This window comes from Saccopteryx leptura, chromosome 1 (genome assembly GCF_036850995.1).
Source record: "Saccopteryx leptura isolate mSacLep1 chromosome 1, mSacLep1_pri_phased_curated, whole genome shotgun sequence".
Taxonomy (NCBI): domain Eukaryota; kingdom Metazoa; phylum Chordata; class Mammalia; order Chiroptera; family Emballonuridae; genus Saccopteryx; species Saccopteryx leptura.
In genome coordinates this window covers 62,200,462-62,221,618 of record NC_089503.1, presented here as the reverse complement: position 1 = coordinate 62,221,618, position 21,157 = coordinate 62,200,462, and the positions used below count along the sequence as shown (strand labels likewise).

At 53.8% G+C, this 21,157-nt stretch overlaps 2 protein-coding genes across 5 annotated transcripts in view; both read right to left on the bottom strand.

Annotated features, from left to right (window-relative positions):
* The window catches only part of MYO7A (myosin VIIA), a 100,333-nt gene extending 94,873 nt beyond the window's left edge, over window positions 1-5,460 (bottom strand). For both annotated transcript variants that reach the window (XM_066369237.1, XM_066369245.1), the window contains exons 1-2: window positions 5,265-5,460; window positions 3,370-3,432 (exon numbers count right to left, since the gene is read on the bottom strand). In XM_066369237.1, the coding sequence (XP_066225334.1) occupies window positions 3,370-3,387 (18 nt within the window). In that variant the 5' untranslated portion in view covers window positions 3,388-3,432; window positions 5,265-5,460. The remainder of the gene's footprint in view (window positions 1-3,369; window positions 3,433-5,264) is intronic.
* A 2,684-nt stretch (window positions 5,461-8,144) lies between these two features.
* CAPN5 (calpain 5) overlaps window positions 8,145-21,157 on the bottom strand; it is a 58,977-nt gene continuing 45,964 nt past the window's right edge. For all 3 annotated transcript variants that reach the window (XM_066369152.1, XM_066369163.1, XM_066369171.1), the window contains exons 5-13: window positions 18,670-18,862; window positions 17,606-17,799; window positions 16,885-16,962; window positions 15,199-15,394; window positions 14,404-14,526; window positions 13,048-13,244; window positions 12,050-12,165; window positions 11,361-11,497; window positions 8,145-10,087 (exon numbers count right to left, since the gene is read on the bottom strand). In XM_066369152.1, the coding sequence (XP_066225249.1) occupies window positions 9,905-10,087; window positions 11,361-11,497; window positions 12,050-12,165; window positions 13,048-13,244; window positions 14,404-14,526; window positions 15,199-15,394; window positions 16,885-16,962; window positions 17,606-17,799; window positions 18,670-18,862 (1,417 nt within the window). In that variant the 3' untranslated portion in view covers window positions 8,145-9,904. The remainder of the gene's footprint in view (window positions 10,088-11,360; window positions 11,498-12,049; window positions 12,166-13,047; window positions 13,245-14,403; window positions 14,527-15,198; window positions 15,395-16,884; window positions 16,963-17,605; window positions 17,800-18,669; window positions 18,863-21,157) is intronic.

Genomic DNA, 21,157 nt, shown 5'->3' with positions numbered 1-21,157 from the left:
ACAATCATGGCTTCCTAGCCTGTGTGGACCTGCCAATTTATGTCTGAATTACTTTATCTGGGCTTCAGTTTCTTCACCTGTGATGAGGCATAAAGATCCCTACCTCCTAGCCCAGGCATGGCCAACATCCGGCCCGCCGGCCAAATCCGGCCCACATAATGAGTTTATGCAGCCCGCGATTAAATTTTTAATATTCTTTGCTACTTTAAAATCTCAGCTACTCAGAAGTGGAAGCATCTTTGATTGTTGGAAATCGAGATATTTAAGAAGATAGTGATACGCGGAAAAGAATTCCAATAATTGGTAGAATGGATTCATCATACTTATATATTTTTAAAATTCCATTATAAAGGTTTACAACTTTTGTACTCGTCTGTACTCAATATGAACTGTTTGACGTTTAGCGGCGATGTGAAACCCACATTCTTTTAGGCAGAGTTTGCCAATACACACCCAAGGTCAAACAATTAGCTATTTTTGTGGTCAAGTGTGCTGAATCAAGTGGCACTGTAGCATAGACAATAGCTGCAGTTGTTAACTGAAAACGTGTCCAGGCTGTTTGTAAAATGAAATAATTGTTTTATTTGCAATATAACCCCTTCAAGCTCATTCTATTAATTAAATATTATTTTGATTGATTGCAATACAGTTTGAATATTTATACTGTATGTAATTATATTTTTATTAAAATATATTTTTATTAAAATAATATTGTATATTGGCCCTGGCTGGTTGGCTCAGTGGTAGAGCATTGGCCTGGTGTGCAGGAGTCCCAGGTTCGATTCCTGGCCAGGGCACACAGGAGAAGTGCCCATCTGCTTCTCCACCCCTCCCCCTCTCCTTCCTCTCTGTCTCTCTCTTCCCCTCCTGCAGCCAAGGCTCCATTGGAGCAAAGATGGCCCGGGCGCTGGGGATAGCTCTGTGGCCTCTGCCCCAGGCGCTAGAATGGCTCTGGATGCAACAGAGCAACACATCCAGAGGGGCAGAGCATCAGCCCCTGGTGGGTATGCCTGGTGGGTCCCGGTCAGGCGAATGCAGGAGTCTGTCTGACTGCCTCCCCATTTCCAGCTTCGGAAAAATGAAAATAAAATAATAAATAAAATAATATTGTATATTAAATTTTTTCACTCACAGTTATTCATAAACAAATTACATAATAAAATTTTATTTACTTAAATGAATCGGTTTTTGTATTTAACATTTTTTAATTTTAATATTTCGTCCAGCCCGTGAAAAAAGTTTTCTTTCTAATCTGGCCCGGGGGCAAAAACTGTTGGCCACGCCTGTCCTAGCCCCTTGGCAACAAAATGAGATTATGTATAGAGAGTACCTAAGGACCAATATGGATGCTACTTTTGAAGAATTAGAACTCAACAAATGAAAAAAAATTCATATTTTCGAATCTTAGTCCATCTTTGTGAAACTGTTTCTTGTGCTTGGTATCCTGCTGGGGCTCAGAAAGTTTGGGAGGGGGAGAGGGAGGGAAGGATTGAATTTCTATCATGGATATGTCCCACATAGGCACACTCAACACATGGGAAAGAACCATCATATCCCTTGAGGTTTCCTAAGATTTTTATCCCAAATAAAGTGACAGAGAGAAAAGACTGGAGAATTCTCACACAGGAACACCACTACTATGATTTTATTAGTAATCATTGTCATGGCAGCTAACCTTTTGTGAGCTGTGTCTGGCATTGGGCTAAGTAGTGTGTATGCACAGTGTCATTCCATTCTCAACATCCCTTTAACGTAGGAAACACTGTCTGCTCTAGCCGCTCGGACCAAATGAGGGTGTAGTGACAATTGTTCATTCATTCAGTGCAGAGCTCTGAGTGGGCTGGGGCTGGGGCTGAGGAGACAGTGGGGAGCAGGACAAAGGTTGTCCCCCATTTCCAGGCTCCCCAGGAGGCCCCAGTAAGCAGGGGAAGAAGGTGGAGTGATGGATTCTAACAGGAGCAGAGCAGGAAAGGCTCCCTAAGGGAGTAGTGACTCGGCAGGTCAGCTAAGAGAAGGGGAGACAGAGCCCTCTGGGGCAGGAGGTGGGGGAGAGGGCAGACCCAGGAGGCAGGGGAAAGAAGCAGCACTTTGACTGAATCCCTCATGGCATTTTATCTTCACAACAACCTTCCAGGGAAAGGAAGGTTTTATCCTTGTTTTGCAGATGAGGAAACTGAGACTCGGGAAGGCTGAAGAACATGCCTGAAATTCGCCCAAGATGGAGCCCAGGTGTGTGGACTCTGCCTGTGGCACTGCGTAGCTGGCCAGCTCCCCAGAGTTGAGACTGTTTCCAGAACCAAAGAAGTAACAGAAATGCACTTTCTGTGTGAGGGGTAGGTTAAGCCAGCATTCACCTAGACACCTGCTCCCAGCAGAGGCTGCCTGCAGGGTCAGGTGGGCCAGTGTTCAGAGGGGACAGTCAGCCAGAGGTCTGCTTCAGAGGCCCTCCCTGGGTGCGAGCACAGGCCTGGCACACAGCAAACACCCAGTTATAGTGACTGTCCTTCTGATTGGTCCTAGCTGTCTCTGATAGGCTGGGATACTCAAGGAGCTTCAGAAAGGGTCTTCCTTAGTTCTAGAACAAGACTGTCTTTCTGATTCTGCCCTGGTGCTGGCCTTCCCACCCACACGGCTCACATGCTCACAGGAACAGACAACCTCAGAATGAGCTGCCCATTGGCCTCTGACGGTCTCAGAGGACACACCCCCACCAGCCCTAAGGCCTGGTGCCAGGCCCACCTGGCTCAGGGCCCACATTCCTGGCTCTGGAGACCAGGAGCTCATTAGAGCCTCAGGCCGATCACGGGGAAGGGCTAAGGGTCAGGGGCCACTGTAGCCCTGGGAAGGAAGCTGGACTGGAGGACTCAGCCAGAGACAGCACCTCTTCTTCTTCCCCATAATTCCCCAGGGTGCACCTGCTCAGGCCATGGCATACCCAACTCACTCCCCAGTCAGGCTCAAGGTCCTTTCGAGTTTGGCATCAGTAAACTTATCAAGTTCCTCTTCCCTTTCCCCAATGCCTTTCCCGCATTTGGGCCTTTGCACATGCTATTCCACTGCTTGGAATGCCTGAGGATTCAGAGATGTGTGTCAATAAATAACTTTGACCCAGTGGAGTGAGTTCACTGAGAAAAGGAAGTCCCAACAGACACAGCAGAGGGAGTAGCTCTAGACTGAGCCTGGGACAGTCAGGGAAAGTTTCACAGCTGAGTTTTGAAGCACAGATAGGAGTTTTCTGAAAGAAAGGATTGGAGAGGGTGTTCCACAGTTAAGCATATGGATGAGAGAATATGGAATGGGGTAGAATAGCCAAGAGGGTTGTTCCTGGCATAGAAAGGTGAAGGCCCATGGGGTGCAGAGAGCACTCACCTGCTGAAGAATCACCATTGTTCCTTGTCAGATGCCCTGCTGCCCACTTGGCCAGGCACGGTTCTGCAGGGGGAGAGACCATGTCAAGCCCCTCTTGCCTCTGGGAAACCCTCCCTGGCTTCTCTCCCTCTGGTTGCAGCTCAGCTTGTGTGGCCTGAGCCTCGGCTGAACTCTTCTCTGAATCACTGCTGCTCAGAGATTCCAAAGGGCTCCTAGGAAGTAGCAAGTTTGGATATATGGGCAAAGGGTCCCAGAGAGGGACTAAGATTTGCCCAACGTTACACAGCAGGACAGGCAAGTTCAGGACAAGGACTTGGTCTTGGGCCTTCCAGCTAAGGGCTGCTCCAGGAATGTGGGTGACAGGCCCAAGGGGAGGGTCATGGCCTGAGCCTGCCTACACTCTTCCAGAGTACCCATTGCCACCAGGATGGAGTCCCTAAGCCCCCTGTCCGGCTTCTTAGGCCCAGCACTGTGTGGCTCCCGCTGGTGTCTCAGTCTTGCCTCTCACTGCTTTCTTCCTTCCCCACCCCTGCACTCGGACCATGCTCAGCATTTACTATTCCTGAAATGTGCCAACCCTTTTCATACCTTCTGGCCTTTGCTTATGCTGGCTCCTCCACCTGGAATTCTGAGTAGTAAATTCCCACCCATGCTCAGCTCAGTATTTCTTCTAGGAAGCCTTCCCTGACCACCGCCAGGCTGCCAAGAGTCCTGATATTTCCCTTTATCCAGCCCTGATTGTATGCATTATGTTGTCTGGTCAGGGTCTATCTCTACCTCTGACCCCAAAGTTGGGGAGTTGATCCAGGGCAAGGGTGTGGGGTTCAGCCATCACCTCACACAGCACAGGGCCAGGCCTAAAGACAACTCAAGAAGGACTTGTGGGACTGAGTAAGGTGATTCGAGGTGGCCCCAGCCCATAGGCCCTGGCGTGAGGCCGCTCCAGCCCCCCACCAGCCCCCCAGGATGAGCATCAATTTTTCACAAGGCCCATTCAGAGGCACTGGGGCATTTGATCCCCTGCCCATGACACTGCCTGACACCCGAGCCCTGACCCCTGCCCTGGAGCTCTGGGACACAGCAGGCACACAGCCTCCCAGAGAGCTGCACCGGGCTTGGGTGTCTGGTGGGGAAGGAAATCCAACAGAGCTATCAGGCAGCTGCCTCAGGGAGCTATGTCTGAAGAGGAAGCCCTGCAACGTGCTGGCATCCTGCGCCCGTGTGAGCCCTGAGAGCCAGGGGGCAGAACCAGGGTTTTCGTTAAGATTCGGGGCCTTGGGTGAGGACGTAGAATTTAAGGGCCACCCAAAAGGAAAAACTAAGATCAACATGTGTTTTTCCTAAGAAAAAGAACTAGTCCATGTTCAAGGTAATTGCTTCACAAATTGAGAACTGGGAACACAGAACTGTTTCTATCTCTGTGCCGTCCCAGCCCTGATTTATTTCACCCCACAACAGCCCGGGCTGGGGAGGCTTCGCAGTCCCATTTCACAGATCGGGACTCTGAAGCACAGAGGAAGGAAGTGACTTATCTGAGGAGAAAGAGGAATAAAGAAAGTGTCGAAGAAAGGCCACAGGAGACAAAGGCAGCAACAGTGGACTTTCCCTGTCACCCCCAGCCTGGCTGCCCCCTGCCCCAGCCCTGGTCAGAGACAATTCAATGAACATCCTAGCCTTGGCTCTTCCCTTTTTCAGGGTACAAGCCTCCCTCTTCCCAGGCTCAGGACAGTTTCATCTGATGGCCGCTGTGGCTGAGCCCCTGAAGGTGGCAGGAGGCCCAGGGCAGGAGCAATGGCTGTGGCTCCAGGGGCTCCGAGGGGCCCAAGCCCATGGCACGCCCCAAAGTTAAGCAAACCCTTCTCCCAGTGCCCAGGACAAGGGCAGCCCATACTGACCTGGGTCCCAGCAGGCCACCAGCCTGGGTGCAGCTGTCACCCGCACGGAGGGCTCGGGAAGCTGGGGCCAAGGGTCTGGGGTAATCTGCAGATACTCGTCCTCTCTTCCTCTGTCTTGCTCCAAAGCTTACTCTGGGGGTCTCTGGCTCTTTCCGTTTTGCACTATGTGACTCTCTCTCCCTCTCAATCTCTCCCCTTTTTTCCTGCCCAGGTCAGCTGTCCAGCCGGCACTGCTGCCCTTTCCTCCCCACTCCAGAGCCTTCCCCCTGGGGGCGGAGTCGGAGGGGCCTCCAAGGTCTGGGTGCCATGACATCAGCGTGGGGGCGGGCGGTGCTGCCCAGGGCTCGGTGCTGAGCGCTGGCTGCCCAGAGGGAGGTAGGGCGTTGGGGTCTCTCTCGGCTGTGCTGTGAGCAGTGCGGGACCGGGCTGGGGCCACCCATCCTAGCCTCAGCTGCCTCCGTTCATTTGCTGTTACACCACCTGCCCTCTCAGCACCTGGTGGGAAAGGGCGTCCTGATCCTGACTTGGTCACTGATTTGCTGAGCCCTGGCCCCTGCCTGCCTTCCACGAAGCCTCTTCTCTCCTCTATAAATGGCTGTTTGAGACTGAGAGGAAAGGGCCAGGCAGGGCAGGATGCTGCAAGCCCGCGTTCTGGGCCTTTCTCCCCTACCCCTATGCACACACCGCCCTCGCCCCAGGCCACTCCCTGAAGGTGCCCCTCGGATGTGTCCACTTGGAGCTCCTCAGTTCACCACTGCCCCACAGCCTGCTGCAGGGAGGGCGCTCAGTCCTGTCTATAATCATCCAGGAAACTCTCAGACCAGCTGACTTGGAGCAATCCTGCATTTAGCAGGGACACATACAAAATAAAGTGAAATGTGTGACTTTGGGGGAGGGGTGTGATAAACAAGGAGGAGCAAGGAGATGTTTGTTACTAGCACTGGCAGACAGTAACATTGAGGACTTCTGGCTGAGTCCTGGCACTTCCTCATCACTACCCTTTGCCTACAGCCACCCTGACAGCTGCCCCATCAGTGCCCGACCTCTTCAGGGGCAGCTCTAGGCCTGGGCAGAGGGAGGTGTTCTTTGGATCCCCAGCCTCTGCAACTGGGGCAGGTCTGCAGCGAAGGGACCACTTCAAAGGCTGGGGCACCCATCCCCCAGGACCCAGCGACCCTAGTGCGCCACCTGCTGTGCACACTGCTTTGGGAGCAAGGCGGAGCACCCAGTTCTGCCTAGAGAAGTGACAGAGCGGGGACTCAGCCTCGGCAGAGGCCAGGGCTCCCTCTGAGCCGATTCTGACCCCTGAAGGCCCCTGGCTGCTGGAGTGTGCTTGGCCAGATGGCCCCCACAGGAGTTGCTCCGGAACCTACCATTGCTCCAATGACCTCTTGCTGAGCCAGGCTCGGCAGGCAAGTGGCATCAGCTCCACAGATGGTAAAACTGAGCCCCGGAGAAGCACGTGGTGCCTCAGGTAGAATGCAGGGCTGAGCTGTGAGGGCTGAGCGAGAAATGGTTGGGAGCTGGGGGGTATGTGGTGGTGCTGTTACTCAGCACAGGCTAGGGGCCGGGCTCTGCACTGAGGTGAGCACAGAGCTCATAATGTCCTTTTCTCCTGGTCTGATGGGGAAACCTAGGAATTGGCCATAAATTATGTTTTTCTCACTCTCCACCCCAACCCAGTCATCAAGCTCTGTCCACTCTGCCTCTAAGATCTATCCCGCTTCCCCCACTGTTGCCCTTAGCTTCGTGGCGCAGGCTGCCAGCTGTGGTGTCCCACGTACACCTGCTCCTGCATGAGCGCTCAGGCTGCCAGCTGTGGTCTCCCACGTACACCTGCTCCTGCATGAGCCCGTTCTGTCTTTTGCCCCTCACACGGCTGTTCCCTCTGTCTCATGAGCGGATCAGGGCTATGCCTTCCTTTCCCAGCAGGCTCAAGCAGTCCTAGGAACTCCCACACTGCCTTACCAGCTATTCTCTTTGAGGTATTTGTTCAAATCAGATTATTTCTATTGCTCTTCCCACAATAGACTGCCCCAAAGCAGGGACGGTGGCTGGTCCCCTGCATCCCTAGTGCCTAGGATGGGGCTTGGGACAAGGCCAGTTGAGGGAATAACTGAACAATCCCAATGATCTCATTTCATGGACACAACGGGTATGCAGCAGGGTCCAGCCTCAGCTAGAACACCCAAGTCTTCCTTCACATTATTTCTCTGACCAGAGGACTGTCACTAGGACCTGGGAAATACTCCTTCCATTATCCCTAACTGTCTGAGGGACAGACAAACACAGGAAGGTCTTTCTGGATTGTAGTAGTGTTTATTCTGAGAACAGTAAGAGTCCCCCCCGACCCCACAGTGTGCCCTGAGGGGAGTGAAGCCCAGATGCGGTGGTGTGGACTGGAGGCCTGTCCCTCTGCAAAGAGGAACTGGGACCCTGTGGAATGAAGGGTGCATCAGGCACACAGAGCAACTGTTCTCCCCACCCACCCTCCAGTCCCAGCCTGGAAGAACTCCAACCTCACCTGCCCCATCCCCAGGCCCTCCTGGTAACCAGGGACCTCTGCACATCCAGGAGCCAGCCTGGCCCAAGCAAAGGCTGCAAAACAAGTTCTGCTGTGGAGGTCTGGGCAGGGCCGACCCCCCAGGGCTGAAGCCCGCAGGTCTGCCAGTTGGTCCTGGTTCACTCCAAGGCCCAGGTGGATGTGGCTGAGCAAAGACCCACATGTCGGCCCCAGAAGCCCCAAGTTGGCTAATCGGGCCCTCACCTCTCCACCCCAACCCGAGTGTTCATTTGAAAGAGATATTGAAAAGTGATTACATGAGTGTGTACAGCGTGCACGCATACAGAGATACATAGAGAAAGGGTACGGTTTTGCCCTTATTCAGCACTTGTTAGTAAGAGTGCTGACAAACAGGAACCACTGGCCCCACTGTGCAGAAGGGGGCCATCGAGGCACAGGAGGTTTGAATGACTTGCTCCTGGTCATCGGCAGAGTCCTGGCCCCAGGCCCAGGTTCTCGAGAGTCCTCTTGTCCTCTATATTGTTCAGTTCCTAGCCTTCACGTGGCCCAGGGTCAGGACACAGGAGCAGGACTGGCCACAGGGTGAGGAGGCAAAGTCAAGAATCCAGCACCTCCAGCCAGGACACTGGACTAACGAGACGGACCTGGAGCTGAAAGTTCAGGTTTCCATAGCAATTTCCAATAAGACCGTGGGAAGTCCTGATCTTGAACAGCTGAACATTTACAGTGCTGGTCTGGCGCCCGAGAGGGGCACAGATACCCTCAGCAGGTCACAGTGCCAACCTTCATTAACAGCATGCATGGTTGGTGCCAACTTGTAAAACATCAAAGTACAAAACACCCTCTTCTTTACCTACCTCCAGCCCTCTTCTGAGGAGGTATGACTTCTTATCCCTCCCCACGTGGAATCAAAATAAAATCAGAGGACCACAAGACCTGGAGTTTAAGAAGAAAAAAAGGGGTTCATAGGCTTCAGTTTTCCTTTAAAACTCCGTGGTTAAAATTGAGAGTTTTGAAACAGAAAGAATATAAAATGCTGAGGACAAAAAGGAACATTTTTGTCCGGGCAGCTAAAGAGAGCTGTGGCCTCCTCAGCTGCATTTTTGGGGGAATGTTGGTCAGGCGATGGATTTACCAATCTCCTGCCCAGCCCAGAGGGTGACCTGACCCTGGCAGGCCTGACACCAACACCCCAGGGCCCCTTCTCCCAGAAAAGTCCAAGTCTAGCAGCAGAGGGGGTCCTGAGCACATGTCCTCCCCAACTGCCTGGCCCCTGGCCACTAAACTGTCACACGCCTCTGGCACCAGGGCCGAGAGATGGGAAGATGCCCTTCCTTCCCATCATTGCCCAAACTCCTCCAGGGACCTTCAACCAGAGCCTGGGGATGAAATCAGAACCTGGAGGGAGAAGGTAGCGGCAACTCCTCTGGGCACCCGGGCGTGCGCCCGAGAGGACCTCAGAGCAGAGGTGAGCTTAGGATGGACGCCAGGTCTCCCAGCACTGTGGCAGGGGCCCAGCTCCACCTGGGGTCTCACGGGCATCATTTATTTACTTGGCAAATCTCTGTTGAATAACTAAATGGATGGGCAGGTGGACGGGATTCGAGATGAACACATGTTACCTGCACATTTCCCAAATTCCAGCCTGAGCAGGAACCCAGCGAGAGCCCAGAGTCCTTTCAAGGTGGCTAGAAAACCAGGCGTGGTGACAGAGAAAGCGAGGTCTGGGACACGGGTGGGTGCAGGAGGGAGGGTAAGAGTGGGGCTCCAGGAGGCGGCAGTTTGTGTGTAAACAAGTGACATCTTGGCACTCTGTCAGCAGACAGCAGGGCCTTGGGAAAACATTTTCAACAGGTAGAGTCCCTTAGCAGAGGGGACAGTTGGGGTAAGGAGGGCTATCTTAAATCTCAGGCAAGAAGACTCCTCCCCAAGAAAGAAATGGCTGGGGTCCTCAGGACACTTAGGCCCAGAAAGGGGCAGAGACCTCCCATGGTCACACAGCAAGTCAGTGGAAAAGTTAGGAAAAGGACCCCAGTGTCCTGGCTCCCAGGCTAGTCCCTGGTTGGGGACATGCAGACGGTGGTAAGAACTGTGGAGCCAGGTAAGTTGTCGGGCATCAGATGGCCGTGAGGGAGGCGCTGCTGAGGACATGCACAGCAATGGTGCCTGGCAGGTCGCTGGGCTGCCGGCTGTTTCGGTCTCGGAGGTGGAGGGTGTGCAGGGCCTGGAGGTCATCCGGGTCAGCTTTCAGGAGCACCTGGCCCAGGAACTCATCCTTCAGGACTCGGTGGTTCCAGATCTGGGAGGATACAGAGAAGAGAAGGGGGTCATCTCCAAGTATGGTGTGTGGGGGGTGCTGGCAGTGGCAGCAGGGCCGTGACTCCCCTTCCTGCGTTGCCTCTGACTCACCATGCCCTCGGGCAAGGCCATGCCCCTTCCGGCTTCACGCTGCCCCTGCTCTGTCAAAGCTCCCTTTCACGTATAGAGTTAAGTCTGTTACTATTAGCTCTGCTGTTGACCTTGGGTGACCTTGAAAAGTAATACACTCCCTGCCCCATTTTCCCCACCTTTTTTTTTTTTTTTTTTGAAGTGAAAGGAGGGGAGATAGAGAGACAGACTCCCGCATGCACCCTTACCAGGATCCAACCGGCAACCCCATCTGGGGCTATTGCTCTGCCCATCTGGGGCCACTAGCAACTGAGCTATTTTTAGCACCTGAGGCAGAGGTTCAACAGAACCATTCTCAGTGCCTGGGGTGATGCACTCAAATCACCAATCAAGCCATGGCTGTGGGAGGGGCAGAGAAGCAGATGGTCGCTTTTCCTGTGTGCCCTGACTGGGAATCCAACCCAGAACTTCCACATGACGAGTCGAGGTTCTACTACTGAGCCAACCAGCTAGGGCCTATTTTCCCCATCTTTAATATGAGAGTATCAATAGCCCCTTAAGGGTCCTATCCACACATCTATGGGTCTGTGATTAGATCTAGTGGGACCTAGTGTTAGAAAATTTGGAAAATCTGCAGTGTCTCCCCTGAGGGTACCTAGGTGTTTATTTACAGATGGGTTCTCACCCAGACCTGGGCCCCAAGGACAGAGGGCTTCCTACTAATGAGCTCACAATTGTCGTCCTCTGGCCACCTTGGCCTGAGAGAAAATGGAACTCCAGGCACAGGGACCGGGCTTTCTGAGCCCTGACCCCAGCCACTCCACCACATGCCATCTCAGTGCAACTTTTCCAGGTGAACGCACCCACAGGGAAAGTTAAGGAATAACCCCCAAGACTTTGAGGCAAAGTTGGCAGAGATGACCACTTTCTCTGGCCAGAAGACTGAGCCTGCTTGGTCTCAGAATCACTCTAGCTAATTAACTCACCCACCCCACAGAGGGGACTCTGGGGCACTAGGAGGGGCAAGCAAGAAAACTCCCGAGGCCACACAATGTTAGGGACAGAGGAGGAACCAGAACCAAGCGTTCCTGGGTCCCAAAAGCTCTACCCCCCGGGCCCAGACCCTCAGAATGGGGAAGAGTGAAACCAGGGGCCCAGGAGCGGCCCCAGGGCGAGTGGCTCACCTGGACAGTGACGGGCTGGCCCAGCCTTTTGCGGTAGAAGATGCCCTTCACATTGTACTCGGGCGTTGAGGTGCCCTTCTGCATGGCTGAGCGAACTTTGTCCCCCTCACACTTGATGATCACGTAAGAATTAGCCCCTGGAGAGATGGTGAGGGTGATGGGGTGAGGATGGGGGCTAGAGAAGGGCCCGGATGGGACAGATGTCTGGGAGGTGAGGTCCTCTCCCCAGAGCAGAAGACTGGGGGCCTGCGTTCAGGGGAAGGCAGACAGAGACAAGAGGGACACTGGTAATCTCTGCTCTCCACGCCTTTACCCATGTTTCCCCTGCCCAGCGCATCCTTCTGTCCTACTCCATATCACCAGACTCCATCCCTGAATACCTCCTCAGCCTAGAGGAAGGCCACTCTCCTCAAGAAGCCCTCCCTGAACGCTCGCCCCAGCTGCCTGTCCCTGTGCCTTACCGCCCACCTCACTAGAAGCCTCCCGAGAGTAGGAGGCAGGGTGTTCCTATCTATGCACCCAGCTTCATCCCAGGGCTGGGCCCAAAGGGACATCAGGAAAGGTTTGCTCATCCAGTGGTGGAGAGCGGGCTAGCTCTGCAGGCTGGCTGTCTGCAGCGGGGGCGGGGGAGAGGACAAGGGGCGACGTCCCAGGGGAGGAGAGTGGCGGGCATCCCTCAGCAAGCATACCTGCTGGGGAGTCCTTGAGACCAGCAGCCCCCAGGACATGCACCTGGGTCACCAGCTGGGGGTAGCCGCACAGAGAGCTCCAGCAAGAACGGGGCGGCTCATCCAGGCACAGCTCCCTAGTCAGGGCAGAGGAAGGAGGAGGTCACCAAGGGTGGTCAGGAAGATGGAATCAGGGAGTTCAAGAAGAGGGTAGGGGGCGAGGAGCAGTATCAGTCCTGATGTTGCTCATCCTGGGCAAACCCCCTGGGTTTCCTGCCGCTCTATGCCCACCCAAGGGTGCCCCATCCTCCCCCAAGGGAAAAGCAATTTACTGAACACCTACTGTGTGCCGAGCCCCCTGTTGGGATGTTACAGAAATTATTTCTAATCCTCACAAAACTCCGGAAGGAAGGTGAATGCTATGCCATTGTACAGATTAGGAAGCACCAGGCTCAGCAGGGGAAGGGACCCGCCCACACAGCTGGTGGAACTGAGGCTGGCAGGACCAAGGTCCACTGGTTCTACCACACAAGCTGCCTCCCCAGGCTGGGAGGTGGGCATGCAGCACCGAATCTGGGCCGCCCACCCAGGTGGGGCCCACAGGGTCTGCACCCCAGCAGCGATGGGATGGCTTTAGCAGTCCGCCTAGCCCAAGCCCAACTCTACACTGGTTGCAAGATCTGGGAAAACATCTCCAACCTCAACCTCCAATTCTGATCCATAAAAATGGAGGAGTCAGGCCTCCTAGTCCAGGTTTGAGAAAAGCAAATGAGATGAGTAAAAGCTTCCTTGTAAATTGTGAAGTGCTATGTACATATGAGAGGCTGTCCCATTATGTGACCGAGAGAGGCTGGGACAAGGGACCAGGGCCAGGGAGAGGAAGGGGACAGGCACGGAGGTGCTGGAGGCCTGTGCTCTACGCTGGGGGCAGACCGTGAGCATCTCTGGGCCTCAGATCCCGGGTCAGCCTGCTGCGGACCTCGGCCCCAGCCACCCTGGGCCCGCCAGCCCCTGCACACCGGCAGCTGGAGGGCACGTCAGTGAAGACTCGGAGCAGGAACTCGCCAGTGTGGCCTGGCTCGAAGGTGGTGGGGATGATGACGTAGCGTCCCGCAGGCTGGTCGGTCCGCAGGAAGACGCTGCGCGAGTTGATGTAGATGGAGCTGGCGACCCTGTGCTGCAGGCTGTGCATGCGGTACTGGCGGTTCTCCTCCACCTGTGGGCAGAGCAGGGCGGGTCACAGGGGCCCCCCCAGCTCCACCCACCCCACATCCCACATCTGTCCCTCACCACCGTGAAAGAAAGCGACAAAACCCACTGGCATGAAATGCTCAGAAGAGGCAAATCTATAGAGACAGCAGATGGGTGTTTGCCCAGGCCGGGGGCTGGGGTGGGGGGCTGGGGGGTACACGGAACAGGGTGATGATGGCTAAAGGGTATGTGGTTTCTCTTAAGGGGATGAAAATGTTCTAAAATGATTGTGGTGGTTACACAACTCTACACACACACTAAGAATCACTGTACACTTTAATGAATTGTATGTTATGTGAATTATGTATATCTCAATAAAGCTTGTTAAAGGGGAGGGGGCAGTAGGAATTCCCCCGAGAACAATGTCTGTGGGGTTTCTGACCATCAGAACAAAAGCAGGTATCACTATCTGCCCAGGCCACAGCATGTGTCCATGGAATGACATCACTAGCTGGTGGGACATGCTAGACAATTACTGGAATAAGTACCATTTTAAGTTACAGTCATATCAGTGAAAGTCAAACACGTCACGTCAAAGTCACAACACATCAGGACATGATGAATGGACCAACACCATGATATAACCAATTGTCATGACATGACCAAGCATGCCAAATGCCAGGGACTCAACTCAGACCATGTGCCTGGCACATCCATGTGGTTTCTGTCATCACACTGGGCGTCACAACATGTGGAGGATACCCAGGTCCCAGGCCAGGAGGAGTGGCCATTGGTGAGCCTGCCTGGCTCTGCCCAGGATGCCTCCTCCCTGTGCCTAGTAAACCATCCAATTCAGAGCCCCAAGGGCGGAGCCACAGGGGGCTCCCAGAGCAGGTCCCACCCCCCACCCACCAACAATCTTCCCCCTCCCCACCCACCAAATAGTCCAGTCCTGTGGGTCTAAGACAGGAAGGAATCGGGCTGAGTGCTCCCAGGAGAGCCAATCCCTGGCAGGCTGGGCCCTCTGTGGATGTTGCAAATATGGCCCATGAACAGCATGCCCATGGCGTCACTCAGTGCAGCCAGGGTGGCGGGGATGAGGTTGGTGATGACGCTGTTCTTCCCCTGGTGCCAGCAGCCCAGACGGCAGCTCCCTCACTCTCCTCACCCAGAGCAGACCTCACCTTGTAGATGTCAAAGCCAATGGCCAGGTTTTCACCCTTGCCATCTCGACGGGTAGACTGTTTTGGCCGCTGCTGGATGCAGATCAGCACTTCATCTTCTGGCTTCTTGACATCAAAGATGTACTGCAGGGATGGCCAAGGAAGAGAGCCACCACAGTGAGACCATGCTGATAATGGGCTTGCTGGCTCCTGGAAGCGCAGCCCACAGCCAGGCCCCAGCTCAGCTGTGTGAGCTTGGGCAAGCCGCATCACCTCTCTGAGCCTCAGTCCCTCATCTGCAAGATGGGTCTAGAATTCCTCTGCATGAGGTGTGGGAGGACTTGATGAGATCATGCATGCCCAGCTCAGACTCTGCATGCAGTCAATGCTCAGTAAAGACATGCCGAGCATGAAGATGAAGCAGTTGGCAGGGGAATGGCCGAGAAGGCTGCAGGGGAGAGGTCCCTGTAGAAGAGGAAGCCAGACCGAGCTCCCCCAGAAAGAGCAGCGTTGTGTGTGTGTAAACAAAGGCTTTGAGCCACCTCTTCTGCCTTTAAATGTCCCTGTAACTCTGGACAAGACACTCAATCTTCAGAGCCCGACCCCTCAGTCTTACCGCCTGTGGGTCAGACTGTGAGGTTCGGGTCTGCACGACCTCCCAGACATGCCATCCAACCCCAACTGTAGGCCCAGGTGCACGAAGGCCCACAGAGGGACGAGGACGTACCCGAGGTTGTGGGGGAGTCCATGGCAGGACAGTGGTGAGGGTCCCTGCAGCTGCTTGAAGGGCGGGTCTGGGTCCCCGAGAACGCTCACCTGCGGGTTCTGGAAGAAGGTGTCCTTGTGGTTGATGCAGCCCCCGCTGCGGTTCTGCCCCGGGTCCTCGTGCCGCGTCCAGGCCCCGCGCAGGCGGGCCTCCTCCCACGTCTTGTGGATGCTCAGGTAAGACGTGTTGATCAGGCGGCACTTGATGATGTCGGTGAAGTAGCGGCACACATCCTCGAAGGTCATCCTGGGCGTGGCGAGGGGCTGAGCCAGGCAGGTCCCCCTCGCCAGCCCACCATCTGCTCTCCCTGCATGCTCTGAACCACGACTCACGCAACACTGAGCATGGACGTGGCACCACATGGACCCTTCACGTCTCTTTCAGCCTCAGTTTCCTGACTTGTAAGCTGGGAATGGATCTAACAATGGCCGCCCATCTCAGAGCTAGTGTAGGAATTAACTAATTCAATAAAAGCATGTGTACAACTTCTGGCAGACAGAAGTAGTTGCAAAGGCTGGCTGTTACAGTTAATAGATGAAGAACTAATATGTACAGCCCTCTACAGTTTATAAAGCATGTTTCCATTCATTATCTTCCACGGCTGTTGTGAAGCCTGGATACACTGGTGGCAGGAACCCCTTGGTAAGCATGCTGCAGCAGCCAGGATGTTGCCATGGACACGGTGTGCTGCAAAACTCGAGGAGCCTGGGTGGGGGAGAAAGTGCCCATTCCCCTTCAAGTGTGCACACATGAGAATATGCATATATATGCACCATATGTGAGTATATATGAGAAAAGTTTTAGGTGAGGGCTTTCTAGTACTGTTTTAATTTAATTGAGCCTTGAACCAGACTGGGCACAGTGGATCTTATCCACTGGAGGAGACCTCCTGCAGGGGATCCCCTGATACCTGCAGTAGGGGTCCTCACTGGGGTACCAAGGTCACTGCCATCTGCCTTGGGGTCTTCCTAAGGCCCTCACAGCATCCACCACACACAGGGTGCCCAGTACCTCTTCAAGAAGTGTCTGAGTCTCTCAATCAAGTGTCCTGCTGAAGAATGACACAGCCTGGCACACTGTCAGGACTAAATGCGGGCTAAATGAATATAGAAGCAAATGAATGCAGGAGTGAGTGAATGCAGGAGCGAGTGAGTGCAGGATGAATGAAAGCAGGGATGAATGGATGCAGAATGAATGAATGCAGAAATTAGAGAATACAAAATGAATGCTGGATGAATGAATGCAGGAATCATTGGGCTCTTTGAGTGATGCTGAGGCCATCTCTCAGCTCACCCCCACCAATGTGCCTCCCTAAACTTATTCTTCCAGATCCCAAGTGTGCACTCTTGCCTCTGGGCTGGGTCTCTCTCCCTGACCACCAAAGGCTCCTCTGTACCCCAAGTCTCAGCTTAGGAGGCAGCCCCCCCATGAAGCCTCTCTTCTTCCCTATCTGCTTGCGCAATCAGGCTGCCAGCATGCTGTCCTGGCCGAGTTGCCAAAGAATTCAGCCTGGGAGTGCAGGCAGCCTCAGAAAAAGGGACTGTGGAGATGAAAGGGCTGCCAGCTCATCTTACAGAGCAGGACACAGGCTCAGAGAGATGGCATAACTTACCCAAGGCCACACAGCAAGGGCATTTGCTAGAACCATGGCTCCCACTCCCCATCAGTGATCCCTGCCCAGCACATAGGAGGTCCTCCCCCAGCCCCGGACGTCCACCTGGGGCAAGAGCACTCACCAGAACTCGCCGTCATCCTGCACAGTCACGCCCATCTTCTCCCGCTCGCTCTTGCTCACCTTCTGCCACTCCTCTGAGCTGGGATGTGAGTGGGGGTGGGGAGGGGAGGGGAGGGAAAGAAGAGAATGAGTGGAGGGACCCCCCACCAGGCCCACCCTGGAAGGGCAAGGAGGAGGAGGCAGCACCAGCCCTCCATCAGTGTGGTGTGGTGGGGAATCCCCGAGGCCATGCCCAGCCCCTCTTTAAGAAGCCCGGCCTGCCCACTCCCATAGGTAACCATGGGATGTCATCATGCCAGGGCCTGGGGGCCAGGGAGCGAAGCTGCAGGCTGGGGCTGGGGGACACGACCCTCAATGGAGGGGCTTCTTCACTGGGACCTGGTCTCCATTCACCCAGCACAGAACAGCCTCCCCACTTCTCACCCCTGGTGTCTTCCCTGCCTGCTCTCCTCCCCCCTCCCTCACCAGACTGCTCTCTACGTCCCCCAGGAAGCAGGTGACCCCTATCTCAAGGCCTTTGCCCTTGCTGAATCCACCCCGTGTGCCCATTCCAAAGTAAGTCTCCTCCCTAATGTAATCCAGCCCCCAAATCCTTCAAGACCCGGGCCAGGTACCAACCTCCACCGGGAAGTCCACCCTCATCTTTGCGGAAGTCCTCTACCAAGCCCCCGCCCCAATTGCCTGAGGTCTGCCCTGGGCCACGCCCCCATTCCAGGCCTCACGTGTCACTCCAGGGCCCGTTCCACTCTCTCTCGCCCCAGGGGTTGCGCAGGCGGATCATGTCCAGCTTCTCGGACTTGAAAAAGGCCAGCAGGCCGTGGCCCAGTCGCACCTTCCGCACGTCGGTGATGGCATACGCGTGGCCTTTCACCAGCCCGCACGCCAGGCGGGCCTCCATGTCTGCCGCTGTCACAGCCTGCAGAGGACACGTAGCTCAGAGGCAGGGCCCTATCAGGCTCCACCTGGAGCCAGGGGCCACAGCGCCCCCAACAGGACGGGGAGGGGATGGCAGCCCCACGCAGGGGGAGACCTGGACCCTCTGGTTAGGCACTGAGCTCTGCAGTTCACAGCCTTTACAAAGCCTCTGGGGAGCAGCCTTGTGGAGTAAGAAAGGGAACTACAGTGAGGCTGGCCCAGCAGTGTGCTGGAGTCCATCAACAGTGGCTCAATATTGCAAACTGGGTGTTAAAATGTTACCTTAAAATCAACCATGGTAGGAATAATTACACCATGGAAATCAGCAAATGCTACAAATCAAGGCTTTTTATTTTCCCAGAGAGCCAGTTATCAACACACCACTGGGTCAGCCAAACCTGGGTGCAAATTCTGCCTTCATTGAGCCCTGGCTTTCCCAACGGAAACATAGCAGTCAATGAAAGAGAACTCTTGAAGCACCCAGGCCTGAGCCAGCAGGCAGTAGGGGCTCCCTCCTCTCTCCCAGTCACCTTATAGCTTGTGATGCCTCAAACCTTGACTGAGGGACCTGCAGATGCATAGACACCCATCACCCCAATATAAGAAGGCCAGAAAGGGGGGGTGTTGGTCAAACAATGTGGGCAAAACATTCACTGTGTAGAGGGCTAGGGCAGGGGGCTGTGGCTTGTACTGCCCAGCCCTGGGGAGGGCTTTGCAGCCTTAGCTGCTCCTTTCCCCAAGAGGCTGAGGGTCTGGATTTATGAGCCAACCTTGGGCAGGGGCTCTGCCTGGGACACCACAGCCACCTCCCACCCCTATTAGGGTTAATAAAGGTGAAGGGTCACCTCTGGGGTCTGGCTCTGTGTCTTACCTTGATAGAGGCACTGATGAGACCTCCCCGGCTATGCACCTTCAACACACGCTCAAAGAGTGCATTCCTCTTGGCCTCGTCATTGGCAAAGTCACCCTCGGTCAGGTCAATGGGCTCGGACACGCCACCTGTGAAGTCCACCAGTGCATCCGCCGTGTTGCCTCCATCCAGGGCCTGGTAACAGCCCGCCAGCCTGGGGGGCAACGTGGAAAGAATTCCCAGCTCATGCTCCCCATCCTTCACATTATAGGGTTTTCAGACTCAGAGAGGTCAAGCATACTGCTACAGTCACACAGCAGGCCCCGCAGAACCAGCATTTGTCCCACTGAGCCACACTGTCTCATCACCCAAATTCCCCTTAGCCTTTGCAGCCCCATCTTCAAAAAATTAGCTGTCTAGAAATCTATCAATTCTTTTCAAAAGAATTAAAAGCTCATATATCTTTGGACACATCAATTCTGGATAAGAAAGCACCTAAATGTCTAACAACAGGGAACTGAATTTTAAAAACGAACGCTGCGCCTATACTCTGTCTGGAACATTGAGCAGCCGCAGAACAAAGGCATGTGAGAGGGCTCCTGTGGCCGCGGTGAGCGCTGGCTCACGGCATCGGGATAGCAGTACAGCTGGGTTCCAGCTACGTTTAAATACATTCATTTAAAAAAAATATTAAGCATCTACTACGTGCAACATACCAGGTGTTTAAGATACAGCTATGGCTCTTTATTTCTAGTCACTGGGTGTGACTATAAGAAGTGAATGGGATATATAACAAAATACTATTTATGTAAATTGAAATAGCAATGGAGGTTTTTCAAGGTAACCTACAAATGACCACAACAAAAATACATGTATCAAAGATGTTAAAAGAGTTGCCACTGGTGGGGGAGGGTGTGAAATAGTAAAGAGAGGACGTGGAGACCGGAGGCCTGGAGGGGACAATGGCCATGGATGGTCCTGAAGAGGGGAGGGGCCCGACGATCTCAGATGACCCAGAACAGAAAAGGGGAGAGCTGGGGCTGGGAGAATACACAGGAGGACAGGACACTTTTCTTATCTCCTACATGATTTTCCTATATTTTCCGGATTTGCTATAACAGACATACACTCATTTTATAATTTAAAAAGTAAATCAATAAAAAACGGAAACATAAATGGTGCAGCCACTGTGAAAAGCATCTACTCAAAAATGTAATCATAGAACCATATGGCCCAGCAATTCACTGCTAGGTATAGAGTCCAAAGAACTGAAAGCAGCGGCCAAGCAGATACTCGCCCACCAGTGTTCACAGCGGCCCTACTCACAACAGTCGACTGGTGAGAACCGCCCAAGTGTCCATCAACAGATAAATGAATAAGCAAAATGTGGCAAATACATGCAACGGAACACTATTCAGCCACAAAGAGAAATGAAATTCTGATACATGGCTGGACCTTGAAAACATGCTAAGGTACATAAGCCAGATGCAAAAGGACAAATATGATTCCAGTTACGTGAACTACCTGGCATAGGCAATTCATGGAGACAGAAAGCAGAACAGAGGTTCCCAGGGGCTGGGGGAAGAGTAAAAGGGGAGGTGCTATTTAGTGGGAACAGGATTTCAGTTAGGGATGATGAAAAGATTGGGTATAGATAGTGGTGATGGGTACACAGCACTGTGAAAAGTAATTAATGCCACTAAATCATACCCTGAAAGATGGTTAAAATTACACATATTATATTACCACAATAAAAAAATAAAACTTATTTAAAAACAAAGTAAAACAAATATGAGCAAGCCCACTGAGTGAACTCCCAGGTGATAGAAGTGTCTGTACCAAGGACCATGGAGACTTAGTAACCACCAGGGGGCAGCCTTTGCTCTTTTAGGATTAAAAATGAAATCAGCTGAAGGCTGTTTTCTAGGGCTTGTTTTCCATGTTGAGAGTTTATCTGTTTCTGTCTCTCTGTCTCTCTGACCCTCTCTCTCTCTCTCTCTCTCTCTCTCTCTATCTATCTATCTATCTCCCTCTCTCTCTCTCTCTCTCTCTCACACACACACACAGTCCAAGCAGACTGACAAATGGGCCTGGGAGGAGGAACCCGGTTCCCAGGGAGCTGGTGGCTGGCCTCTGACCCTCTGGCCCCCCTCCCTCAAGCGTACCCCTGTCCTCCAGGGGCCAGGGCAGGTTACACTGCCCCAACAGCTTAACAAACCCATGCTCGTGCCCATGCTGGGGACCCAAGGCCGGGCACAGAGCAGGAGGAGGTGGTCAGCAATGCTAGAATGGATGGACAGTCAGTCAGGCAGACGGATGGACAGTGAGGGGCGAGGGGACAATGAGCAGCCACAGCCAGCCCAGACTCAAGGATGCCACATCCCCAACAAGACCTCGAGGGAGGGCTCAGTAGCTTGGATCTTTGGTTAAAGAAAAAACTACTGACCCAAATGTGAGTGCTGGCACTGCCCCCGCTGCCAGTAGGAAGCCTTCCTGGCCCGTCTTCTCC